Source organism: Sphaeramia orbicularis, chromosome 21 (genome assembly GCF_902148855.1).
Source record: "Sphaeramia orbicularis chromosome 21, fSphaOr1.1, whole genome shotgun sequence".
Classification (NCBI taxonomy): domain Eukaryota; kingdom Metazoa; phylum Chordata; class Actinopteri; order Kurtiformes; family Apogonidae; genus Sphaeramia; species Sphaeramia orbicularis.
In genome coordinates, this window is record NC_043977.1 from 39,172,571 (window position 1) to 39,186,627 (window position 14,057).

Sequence of the window (14,057 nt, forward strand, 5' to 3'; positions counted from 1 at the left end):
AGTACATCGATCTAGTATGAGTTCAAATTTCATATACATATAAACAAATATACTAAAACACACCCAAATTTTTAACATTTCCTATTGCAATTTGAAAATTATATTAAATCTTTAGAATTTATAATTAAAAAAAGCTCCAACTCCTTGGCTATTTATAAACAGTTCTTTAATACTGACTGAACTCTCTATTGCACTTTTTTTATTTACATTTGTCAGATTTGTTATTTTTATTTATTTACTTTTTTATACTATTATTTGTATATTATGCTTTGTATCTTTAAATCTATGCATTATTTTCTTAAACTTATGTGTTAAAATGTTTTTTCCCTTTTGACATCTTGTTGTTTGCTTAAATGTTTGTAATGTTTACTAAAAATTTTCAATAAAATTGGAAAAAAATAATTTCTACAACCCTGACATAACAATAAATAATTGCGGCATTAAAAAAAAAAAAAAGGTCTAGTATGAGTTCACGGGTGGGAAGTCACAGGTTTGACTGCCATTCCAGTGCATTTTCACCGGTAGAAGGTTGGAAAAACACGAGTTACAGGTGGCCTGGAACGCAGCATAAGCTGCAGACAGGACAAAAAAATAGCGGAAGCCAATGTTTGGAGGACAGTAACAGGACTGTGTTTATAAAGCATCGGCCCAAAAACAGGGTCAGTGAGACTGGCGCATGCGCAGTACAAAACAGCCGCTTCCAATAGTTTGGAACTGATTATATTTAAAAGGAAATACCACCAGGAAAACTATGGACAAAATGAAGACTCCACATTGGAATTCTACTGTCGCCAGGTTACGGACTGAGTATATACAGACTGAACCGCCTATTAACCGTCGTTTTTCGAACTTGTATGAGAGGAAAAAAGCAGGTATCTGATCCACGCGACGGATATTTAAGCTAATAACATCAAAGCTAGGAGCGACCACGGAGAGAAAGAAGAAGAAGAAGAGAAAAAAGAAGAAGAGGAAGAAGAAATCACTTGTTGGACATCACATCAACCTACGGACCACCGAGAAGGACCAGGACTAGGACCACCGGAAGACACCGGCTAGGCGCTTTAGCATCAGCAGAAGGTAAGAATCCTTTTAAACTTGTCATTTCATGTAAATAACACTTAGAGCAGGACTAAAACATGAAAACTAATGTAAACCTTGTCAGATTATTGAATTACTGAAGTCCTATCATGCAGGTTAAGCCGTTTCTGGGGTTTTAGGCTTTCAGGCAGTAAGTATCATTTTGAAAACTGCACTTTGTTATTAGAGTTAATCAGAAATTTTCAAGGACAACCAAAACAGTGGTGCTGCTAAGTCATGTGAACAGCTGATGGCATGTACCAGTTCCATGGAATACAGTCTGAATACAGTATTAGTATAAACAGGGCCAGTCCGGGCCATAGGCCATATAGGCGGCCGTTGTTGTGCCGAATTCTACTCCCTGCTGAAAACTGCATCCCCAGCCGCAGGTGATGTAGTTTTCAGCAGTATCTGTTTATATTGTTCTATATTGTGTGTGTTGTGTATCTAAGATTTAACTTTAGAAAGTTTTATATACCTTACAGTTGTACATTCTTAATATTAAACAAAAAAAACAAAACTGCAACATCTTACAAAATTAGTCATTAATTAATTGCTACACAGGTATGATGGTGTTAAAAGGTTGAATAATTCACAGTTAATTTCATACCCTACAGTCAGAAAGGAGAAAAAGTTGTGACAAGATGAATTCGGTGCACTATGTCCTCTTCATGGCTGACTTAGAGGGAGCAGTTTTCGGCAGGGAGTAGAATTTGGCACAACAGCCTTATCCACTGGAAGGGAAGAAAAAAGAATAAGGAAAGTACTAATTTCTCATGTTCTGTCTTAACAATAAAGAAATGAGTAAATTAAAACAACTGACAAACATCTGCTGAGCCTGAACTGGTTTATAAAATGTAAAATTGCTGTTGTAAGATTGAAACCTATGATAAGAGATGATTTTATCCTATCTTATCTTATTTGATCTTATCTTAAATGTTATCTGGTTATTCGCTGCAGACCTAGGTTATATGTTTATATGTGGTTATTTGCTTCTGAGCTGGTTTATGTGTTTCTATCTGGTTTAGTATTTTTGAGCTGGTTTATATGTGTTTCTATCTGGTTTAGTGCTGGCTGCTTCATGTATCTCGTGTCACATGACACATCAGTTGTTGTGCTGCTGAAATGTTATTACCAGTAGGGACAATAATACTGAAATTATAATTATTGTTAAAATATTGTTGAGCAAGTGTAACTTTAGTGCACAACTAGATATTTGACGTCCTATAAAATTCCTGAATAACTTTTACAACACAGTTTAATTTTCAGAATTATATGCTTTAGTGGACACTGCCTGAAAGCCTAAAGCCAAAAAACGGCTTACCTGCATGAATATGCACCAGTGTTTCATCTACTAATTGGTATGACTGAGTCCTGGTACTCAGCTCACAAAAAAGACTGAATAGTCCATATTTTTTGTTGAGTTTCAATGATAAAATGCAAAATGTATGAGAATAATGTAATAATAAATGGTGATAAATAACAAGGGAAAGGTTAAATGTAGAAGAAAATCTCAAGTCGCCACAAAAAGAGTTCTCGGTTTTAAGGGTTAAACAACTAAATGCATCTTCATCTTCATATCTCAGTTGTCATATCCTATCAGTGCATTTCATTTTCTTATCTGCTTTATCTTCCTGTTGTCATTCCAAAAGATAGTGGTAGAATAAGGGGCAAATCACTTTCAATTTGCTGAAAAGTTTAAATCTGTGATGTAGATTCAATAGTTATTATTGTGACCCAATACTTTGATAAAGACTGAGCTGAAGTGCTACATAGAGGTGGTTTTAGTAAAAGGATGTCTTATCCTAACTCTGAACTCTTTGTCTCTCCTTTGTGCAGACGTACAACTTCCTCTTAGCCGGACGCCTGAAGGATGGAGACCCTTCTGAGGAGATGTCAGATCAGAAGCCAGATTGTCAGGGAATGTATAGCGGAGTTCCTTGGGCTCTACATCGCAGTTGTAAGTGTCTTGTTTAGTTAAATATAAGAAGCTCTTGAGTTCAACAGGAGTTTCATGTCTATCTTTGTGCAGTGTGTGAACATGTGTCTGCAGAACTGTCACTGCAGGGTCAGATCAGGCCAAAGTGAACAGCAGTGTCAAACATTTGAGTTTCACCTAACATTTCTCAAATAGCCAGTTTTTTTTTACCTTAAGAACTGTATTTTATGGAACTGTTTCCAAAATTTCAGTATCACTTGTAGAACAAAAGATATAACTGATTATGTAAAGTTATACTTCTGACATACATGTACATGCACTTTTAACTTTAATAATGATATTTTTTTCTTGCTTGTGTAAGTGATATTTTAAGACTGTGAATCTGTAGGAAGTAATTATTTAACAGTAATAGAATATAGAAAAGTTATGTACAATCCAATTATTTGTCAAATATGCTCTGCTTTTAGCTGTATATATCATTTCAGTTGTAATATGTATGTTAAATAAAAGTTTATTAGCATATTTGTAGTGTTTTAGTTCCAGCAAAGTCTTTTATTCTGATACTAACAAAGGTACAAACTGCTATCCCTGTGTCACAACATATTAGTGTTCATAAAAACATATAATTTAAACATTTTTATCCAATATTGATCACAATTGTACTTTAACATCATAGCTAAAACCCTGTGTTTCATTTATTTCTTAGGAGAACAGCATGTTTTTTTGCATTTGCTTAAAGTGAAAAAAAAGATGTTCATTTTGAGTCCCTGTGTCACACAACAGTAATTTAAGCACATCACCTGATATGATTAAATCCAACAAGCATTCAAGTTTATAGAGCTTGGAACTGGGAAATCTGCATAAAAAATATGATACAGTCAAAATACTCACTTGCTTAATGTTGCACATTTTCAAGGTTTTTTTTTGCAGACTTATTCTTAACTGTTGTTTTTTCTTTTCATGCATTTGCAGCTGATCGGATCTGGTGCGGCGGCCCAGGTTGTCACCTCCCGGGGCACCCATGGTGACTACCTCACCATCCAACTTGGTTCAGCCCTGGGAGCAGTATTCGGGATTTTTGTAGCTCGAGGAGTTTCAGGTAAGCAGTGAGTCGATGCTTGTATAGATAAGATATTGTTTTCCTCACAGGACTCATGATGTTTGTTTCTTCTCAGGTGCTCATCTAAATCCCGTGTACTCCTTGAGCCTGTGTGTGTTGGGCCGCCACCCGTGGAAGAAGCTGCCGTTGTATTCCCTTTCGCACCTGGTCGGAGCGTTTCTGGGGGCAGCGACAGTTTATCTCCAGTACTACGGTAAGATATCTACAGTTTTTATTTTAATTTTGATCTTATCCTTTAATGAATGCTTTTTGGATGTTTGTCTTTTATAATTTTTTTTTACTGTATTGCCGTCACTAAACTTAACAGCACTTCTAAAACCACAATAGGCAAAGAAAAGTAAAAGAAAAGAAAGACACAAACAAAACAAAATCATGTGTTTTGCATGAAAAATTCACACCCTCATTGGACTCTAGATTTGGATGTTTAATCTGAATATTTTCCCAGAATGCCCTAAATGTGTTCTGTCTCTATGTTGGTACAGATGCCATCCAGACATTCAGTGGAGGTGAACTGTTGGTGGCAGGCCCCAATGCCACCGCGGGTATCTTCTGTTCATACCCAGCAGACCACCTCAGCTTTTGGGGAGGCCTCGTGGATCAGGTAAGAATCTGTCACTCACATCTGCTTGTCCTACATTTTAACTGAGGCTTTATCTGGAGTCTGTGCAGCACATCATGAAAATGTTAGACTCTGCAGTGACCATAAAGGGGCTTTATGTAGTATTTCCACTTTCAAATATTAAAAAATGACTCAAAACTGTTATTGGAATGTTTAAAATAAAGAGCTGTGAAGTTCTGTCAAAGATGCCAATGTATTGAATGGTCAAGAGATGAACTGAATTTATTTACATGGATGTGACTATAAGAGGGAGTAATGAGTCACATAAATGAATGATATGCACAGCTTTCTGACATGTTGATATAGAAATTGAATATATTTAAAAAATGGAGCCTAAGGGTTAATACTACATAGAACCCCTTTACATAAATGTTAAGTATTTTTGTGTGAAGAACTTTAGTTACAATCAAACTGAAACTTCTTTTTACCTCCTAAATCCAGGTGGTTGCCACTGCACTTTTCCTGCTCTGCTGCGTGGCTCTTGAGGATCAGCGAAACGGACCCCTCCCTGATGGTCTCAATCCGGTCCTGGTGGGGGCGCTGATTCTTACCATGGGAGTCTCCATGGGCTCAAACTGCGGCTTCCCCCTCAACCCAGCCAGGGATCTGGGGCCCCGGCTGTTCACCTTCGTCGCTGGCTGGGGGGAAGAAGTGTTCAAGTAAGTAGATAATTAATTTTAGACTGAAGTGTGGAACATGTACATGGTAAAAGTGTGGAACATGTGGAACCTTATAATAAAACTGCTGTCTTTGCAGGGCTGGAGGTGGTTGGTGGTGGGTCCCCATAGTGGCCCCCTTTGTGGGCGGGCTGCTAGGAACCCTGACCTATGAGCTTCTGATTGAAGCGCACCATCAGACCACGCTGCAGAGTCCACAACAGGAGCAGGAGGCAGTGGAACTGGAGGAGGTGGTGGTGGACTCTGGAAACAACAGGTAAGGAACCCATTACATAATGGACTAAAGACACTTAATACTATGTAGTCTGAAAGCACTGGAGTCATGTGACCGTCTCCAACTGAACATGTAGAATGATTATAATTGTACATTGAATTTATATAGGTCTCATGTTTTGATGAATATTAATTAGATATGCACTGATTGTGAAATTTAGATCCGATAACATGTTTAAAACCTGACGTGTCATCACAGACACACTCTGCACATATGCAGTTTGGATGGCTGTAATTCTTTCACAGTTTGTACAATTGGAAAAATTCCAACAGTTTCTAAAACCTGAGACGTTTTATTGGGTCATTACAGTAATTTCACTCATGCCTGTACTAGAAGCTGGAGAAGAAGCCAGTTTAGCAATATTGTAACATGCAGTAAATTTTAAATGATTGCTAGATTTTCAAAGACCTGAAAAAAAAAAGTTCTCTGGAAAAATGGGTAAACAGACTCACTCACAGTATATTTTCTAACCTTCTTACAGTCAAAAGAAGAAAAAAAGTCCAGGAGGACCATTTTAGGCTCAGGGTTTAAAGGGTTAAATAACACTTATAGCAGGACTAAAACTAATGAAATACTGATGTAAACCTTGTCATATTATTTAAACAAAGTCAAAATAAGATTGATATTGAAGAAAAACTGAGGTATATGTAGAAGAATTAATTAGTTTTATATGACAATGAAACAATAACCAAAGCAAAACTCATCCAAAGTTACTCAAATTGTCTAAAATATACTCAAAACAGAAGTAAAACTGATTAAACAAAAGAGATTTATTAAATAATCAGACAACTTTCAGGTAAAACTACGACTGATATTAAGAAAAACTGAAGTGAAATAGTCAATTCATCTAAATAACACTTAAAGCAGGAGTAAAAGTAATGAAAACCTGATGTAAACAATGTCAGATTATTTTAAAAACTCAAACTAAGACTGATATTTAAGAAAATCTGAGTTAGTCTATATTTAAAAGAATAATTAGTTTTACATGAAACTGAGACCAACGCCAAAGCAAAACTCATCCAAAATCAGACTAATACTGATTTAAAAAAAAAAAAAAAAATCCTGAAGTAAAACTAGCCAGTTCATTTAAATAACACTTATAGCAGGACTAAAACTAATGAAATACTGATGTAAACCTTGTCATATTATTAAAAAAAACCCTGAGGTATATGTAGAAGAATAAGTAGTTTTACATGTCACTGACACAAAAACCAAAGCAAAACTCATCCAAAATCACTCAAATCATCTAAATAATACTCAATAGAGGAGTAAAACTGATAAAAATAGAGATTTATTAGATAATCTGAAAAGTTTTAGATAAAGCTAATAAAACATATATTTAAGAAAAACTGAGGTATATTTGGAAGAATTAATTAATTTTAAATGAAACTGAGACCAAACCAAAACTCATCCAAAATTATTGACCCTGTTTTCAACAGCTCAAACCAAACACATCACCCTGCCCTGAAACAAACCACGTCCAAATCACATGAGTTTAAAAGCAGAGTTAGTAATTTGCTTGAAAAAGTTTGAGAAGGTTCAATGCTAACTTTATTTCCATGTTTTACAGTGAAGTTGAGCTGGAGTTCCCAGAGCAGAGCGGCGGCCCCCTGCCCTCCAACCAGTGGAGGAGCCGAAGTGAAGGAGACATCTGTGAGGGACCATGGACGCAGACCAGGACCAGGACCAGCTCCGGTTTCCCTTCTTCTTTTTCATTGTTTTAGACTGCAGGACCTGTGCGTCTGGCCGGGCCTGCACCAGGATGTCCCCTTTTTTACAGTTGAAGATGTTGTTCTTTTCTGGTTGAATTTACAGTTTAAAATGTTATTGTTGTTGTAGTTATGGCCCCTGGTAGCGTCTTGCGCTGGGGGTCATCTTAATCATACGTAAATAGTTCATTTGTTGGGATGTCGACACCGGGCCAGGTTTTTTATGCATTTTGCATGTTTATTTATTTATTTCTTGGGGCCCGTTAGTGTCGTGTTAGAGTTCTTCATATGGTTAATGTTGAATTGTATTGATGATTGTTTTGATGTATTGATAATTTGCTGTGTCTCTTATCCCACCCCCCCACCCCTCTCTCTCTCTCTCTCTCTCTCTCTCTCTCTCTCTCTCTCTCTCTCTCTCTCTCTTTCTCTCTCCCTCTTTCTCTCTCTCTCCCTCTCTCTCCTCCCTCTCTCTCTCTCTCGCCCTCTCTCTCCCTCTGTCTTCCTCTCTCTCCCTCTCTCTCTCCCTTTCTCTCCCTCTCTCTCTCTCTCTCTCTCTCTTTCTCTCTCTCCCTCTTTCTCTCTCTCTCTCTGTCTCTCTCTCTTTCTCTCTCTCCCTCTCTCTCTCTCTCTTTTAAATTGGCTTTAGACACTAATTGGCACTTTGAATTGGACTTCATATTTTGATTATTATTTTGCTCAATTATTTATTATATACATATTTCTCTAGATGTATTGAATTGCTTAACTTAACATTTAGTGCTTACATAAAGACCCTAACAACCAATTTAAGTTAAAACCATCCACTGATCTAAACTGTTTAATACCTGTTCATCCACTAATTCTATCAATACATGTCATTAATTAGCAGATTCAAATTAGCACAGGCAAAATACATGGACAGGTACTCCCAGCACCTCACTGATAAAATAGACTAAAAATAAAAGATAAAAAGCAGGCTAAAATAAATAAGTTTATCAAATATCACTAAAAATGCTAATATATAAAACCTGTTAGCATAGTAAAAACATCATCATATAATGATAAAATATAATACATGAGACAATAGATAAATGAATAATAAATAAGTTAAGACCAGGTTAAAATAATCCATAACTAAAGAATTAAAACAAAGTGAGGTGCCATCAGATATGACCCATTTGGACATTCAAAGGATTCATAGTTAATGTGGAAACACTGTCATCTTCTAAAACATTTATTCACCAGTAAAACCCATGGAGTTGGATCAATGTCAGTGGATGGACACACTTTTATAGTTTATAATACATTTAGTTGAAAAAGTCATTTGTTTTAAAGTTTCTCTCTTTTTGATATAATAACCCTCAACTTTACTCTTTGCTTTTAAGAACATTTACATGTTCTATTAAATAGAGAAAAATATCAGATTTTCACAGAAAAAGGCCAAAGTACATAGGATAATAATTAGTGATTATAATTAGAATAATAATAATAAAAATAAAAATTAAATAAAAATAGAATAATAATATTATGATAAATTACTTATGAAAGTTTAAATAGAGAGAAAACTTCATTTGGAAACTGTAATAATAATAATAAAAGTAATAATAATAAGAATTAAAGTATCACTGGGTCTTTATGGATTAAAAAATGACCATGCAAATGTATCGTTAATAAATAAATAAATCAGTTAAATGTACAACATTTGTCTTGTGTGGTTTCTTTTAAGTGTCTCTTTTTCATTGGTTCTAGTGTGTTTTGCCCTTTTTAACTGAGCAGACCTCCATGCATGGGTGTCCAACCTATCCGACCTCCTTAGCTCATGTGAACTGGTCTTGGAGACTAGACTCATTTTAGTTCCAGAGATGAGATGGAATGCCCTCAAGGCCAAGCACGCAGAGCAGGTCCTCCTGATCCTGGAACCACTGCATGAGCATTAGTTTGTTGAGTCCTGCAGCCTTTGCAGCTGACAGGACTTCAGGTTTCTGCATCCCAAACCCAGGTTGAATACCCTGCACAACCAGCCCCTAATCTGGTTCTGTGATGCATACGGAAGGTCAGCTGCATGTAAGATATGCTCAAACACATTCATATATTATCAAATGAATGTATTTTAATCAGTGAAACCATCAAAATATTTGCTAAAACACAAGTCTGAGGTTGGGTCGTTTTAGCTGAAATGTATGGCTCAGTTTTTCTGAAAACATGAAGGTAAAATGAGCCACCATCAAAAAGGATTTTTTCATTTAAAAAAAACAACTTCGATGAGCAAAAATTTTACATTATATCTTATGAAGGCAATCACAACACACATGGTGCATTTTTCTATATATATGTAGATGTACACTTGTTTTCTTTTTCTCACCCTTATTACTTTAAAGTCAGATTTGTCTGCCAGGCCACTTTCCTCACAGTTCTCCTCAGCAGGCTGGATGTGAGGCATTGATACACCCACCACAGCAAACACACACCAATCAAATCAATTCTTTTTTGTCAAGTACAGATGCAGCAATTTGACAGAATTTGCGTTGATTGACTCTTAAAATTGAAAGAGCCAGAGGCTCCAACCTTAAATGGCTCATTTTATCTGATATCACCCTTTATATGCCAAAATAAACCAATATATATGAGACAACACTATCATATACATTCAAAACATCAGATAACCAACATTTTTGTCATTTGTTTTCCACTTCATCTTATTAAAGCACGTAAGACTTAGTGCAATTATTGAGGCAGATAATTAAAAAACTGGACTAGTGTAACAGACTGAGTATGAAAAAGATGGAAAGAAAAAGCAACAAAAACAGTAAATAATTGACTTTATAGTAAAATCTTTTTATTTCAAAGTGCCCCAAGTAGAATCCTTTTTCATGTCTTACAAACATCTGCGTACACACAAAAGGGACAAATTGGATCAACAGTCAACAGAGAAACATACAGAACGAGCCACCTTTCATTTCTTAGAGGACAAAACAATATTCCAGCTTGAGCATCAAACTCCACTCTTCATCCGTTTCAAAGTCCTCAGATATGAAAAGAAGTTGCAGAACTTCAACACATCTCAATTTTCAAGAAAAATAATAAAATTTGGCTGTATTTGAGGAAGCTGCTGTCTAAAGGGTAAAGAATGCCGCTGACTGTAAAGGTGAAATACTTGGACAATGCTACAGGAAGGTGGGTTCACCTCTGTGAGTCATACAATAAGACTCTAAAATGTGTTCGCTTCACCAACTTGGATCAAAAAGGTTATTTTTTCCCACCTCATTTCACACCATTTTAAGAAATGACTCAGCTTTATTAGAAACTTGGGATTTCATTCATCTAAAGCTTAGTGCAGTTTTTATTTATCAAAGCTCATCTGTTGAACATTTGAAAAATACTGAAGTCCTTCCCTACAGATGAACTTGTATAATATTTATTCTTTACAGTTCAGTCATATATAAACAAAGAAAAAAACAAAAACACGTCAACATGTATGTTTAGGATCATAAACAAGGACGCATTTTCACATTCCTGGAAATCAAAGTTATGGTATTTGCATACATACGGCCAAATATATCACCAGCTCTGTGCATTATGCTTTCATTTGTTCCCCCTCACATATCTATTGTGTTTGTTACTGTCAAACCCAGTTTTTGCATTGCACTTTGGAGGCAAAGTAGAACATACACTGCCTTCAAACTATAAAGGCATCAGCTTGGTATAGTACGAACATGATAAATACAACAAAAGCACAAACAGAACCATTACAGACATGCTCAGAAACTCTGCCTAAACCTTCTGTTTTTCACTCTTTGACATTCCTAAATACAACATAATCAACCCATTAAACAAATGGCAACCTCACCGACAGTGGTCATGATTCTTCAGTCCTGTCTTTACAGAGATACGAGTCAGTGATGATAACATTGTGGGTCTGTATCTTTGCCTGCTCTTCAAGCCTCTTCCATGCCCATATCTGAGATAGGTGTGTGTAGCTCCAATCCGATGGTTACCAATTCACTGAAGATATATACTCAATTCAGGAAACACTACAAATTACAGGAAAGTTGTCTTTTTGGCCCTGTTGCACACAATCACTTTTTTAAACCTTCGCTGCTTGATTGCACATTTGCTGTCTGGCACAGCAAAGGTATTAAATGCTTAGGGGACCTATTCATGCAAGGCATATTTGCCTCTTTTGATCAGCTCGCACAGAAATTTAATCTTACAGCATCACATTTCTTCAGGTATCTCCAAGTTAGGCATCATGTGAAGAACACTATAGTAGATTTTCCAAACAAGCCGAATATTACCATTTTAAATGACGTCTTTACCTTTGATCTGAAGAAAAAGGGTGCCATTTCTTTTATAATGAGGCGAATGTCTGCTAATTCTCATCCTCTCAATGTGAAAACACGACAACTGTGGAGCAAAGACCTACAGGTGACAGTAAGTGAAGATGTATGGACTGCAGTTTTGAAGCAGATTAATTCGTCCTCTATGTGCGCACGTCATTCTTTAATTCAGTTTAAGATTGTTCATCGGGCACTCATGTCAAAGTCCAAACTGACTAAAATGTTTCCCCAAATTGATTCTACCTGTGAGAGATGCAAAACAAATGAAGCAACACTGTTACACATGTTCTGGTCCTGCTCCAGTCTTGAACACTTTTGGAGGAGTATTTTTGAAGCGCTTACTAATATACTAGGAGTTACGATCCCCCTTGACCCTTTAACCGCACTGTTCGGTATCGTTCCTGGAAGGCCGCAGTTACCCGCAGGAGGACTCAAGGTGGTCGCCTTCAGTACTCTTTTGGCACACTGCCTTATTCTTACAAGGTGGAAGGAACCTGCCCCACCCTCTGTTGGACACTGGGTCAGAGAGGTGATCTCCAACCTTAAACTCGAAAAAATCCAATATACATTACGTGGATCTGAACAGAAGTTTCATAAAGTGTTGAAATCTTTTTTTAATCTTCTTTGACAATCCTATGACTCATGTACAAGGCCCTTAACAAGTCAAGATGTATTTGTATGTAACACTTTGATATGTGACTTTATTTATATTTACAGTGCCATATTGTATATGCATATAGATCAGTGACAGTAAAGGGTTTGGGAGGGTTAAGTGGGCTTTGTTTGATTTTTTTTTAATTTATTTATTTATTTATTTTTTAATGTTTGAATACCTGTGTGTATTCTGTATTTGAAATTTAATAAATATATCTAAACACAACATTGTGGGTTTTAAGGTGAGGAACAGGAGACAGTTTCTATTGAAATATTATTTTTAATTTAGATAGTTGAAGTCTGAAGTTTAATCTTATTATTAGTCAGTAGTTAATGTTTTAAGATAGGATTCCTTTGATTTACTTAGTAAGTTTTTAGGATAGTATGGGTTGGTTGTAACATGTTGGTCAGCATACCAAGCTGACAGATTTATGAACACGGGACTTAGGTTTTCCTTTAGACACACTTTTAAATACACACATAGGATTGTCAATCACAGAAGATAAGATGTAAACACACTGTCAGTATAGGGTTTTACAAAGAGTTGAGGTATGACATCTGCTTGACTTCAGAGTCAGATCACGCCAGCCCATTTTTTGGTGACACAAACCACCTAGCCCACAAGGGGCCAGCGTATAGTTTGGGGATCAGTTTACAAGGAAAATAAAAGTGATGTGCGTCAGAATGTCTGTACCCATTTCCTTCCTGGTGTGGATCCTTAGTACTAAGTAATGCTTTGTTTGTGATCAGATCAAACCAAATTAAATTTATAAAAATGAGATGAATCCTAACTTGTTCTTGGAGCTTCCGACAAAAGAACGTGTTAACACTATCTCTGGAGCAAGACATGCAGCAGTGATGCACAAGTTTCCAGTATAAGTTAACTCCACATCACTTATCTAAATTTTCCATTTAAACCATTATATTTAGCAGATAACATCACGATGGACAAGACATCAGTGGCCAGGAAAGACATACCTTAAATATGGCTGGTGGTTGAGTAATAAACAATGAAATGATACAGACTTTAGAAAAAAATACAGTTAACAGTCATTTTTCTGTTGTTGCCACAGCATTAACTGATCAAGAGCAAACTGACATTGTAAAGCATCCACGTAGAAATGGGACATTTCACTCACTGCACTGAATTTTTTTGGGAAGACCAATCATCTGGTCAGGCTGGCGTAGTTGCTTTTACATTGATGGGAACGACACCATTAACTCTGGTAAGGTACTGCCTCATACGGCCATGTGCACACACCAGCAGCAGAGGGACACAAGACATGTAGGACTGGAACTGTTTTACAATGAAGCTAAGAAAGGCACTAGAACAGTGTTTTTCAACCTGGTGGTCGGGACCCCACATGGGGTCACCTGAAATTTCTAGCAACTGATAAAAATATCGTAATATCATCGTAATATCACCAATCTCCGCCCATTAATATACACCGCAGTCATTGGTGCGTCCTTCTCTATAGGGTTATGGAATTGCCAATCTGCAGTGAACAAAGCAGATTTTATTGCTGCCTATGCCAACCATCACACATTGGACATCCTGGCTCTCACTGAAACCTGGATTACGCCTGAAAACAATGCAACCCCAGCCGCACTTTCTATCAGCCACACATTCTCTCATACCTCTCGTCCATCTGGACGAGGAGGTGGTGTGGGT

At 36.6% G+C, this 14,057-nt stretch overlaps 1 protein-coding gene across 1 annotated transcript; it reads left to right on the forward strand.

Moving 5' to 3' along the window:
- Positions 1-2,950: 2,950 nt before the first annotated feature.
- On the forward strand, positions 2,951-9,331 carry LOC115412023 (aquaporin-10-like). The gene is made up of 8 exons (XM_030124321.1): positions 2,951-3,037; positions 3,989-4,115; positions 4,192-4,329; positions 4,619-4,737; positions 5,197-5,414; positions 5,512-5,688; positions 7,277-7,359; positions 9,171-9,331. Exons 1-8 carry the CDS (start codon positions 2,951-2,953, stop codon positions 9,329-9,331), a joined length of 1,110 nt encoding a protein of 369 aa, XP_029980181.1.
- Positions 9,332-14,057: the final 4,726 nt, after the last annotated feature.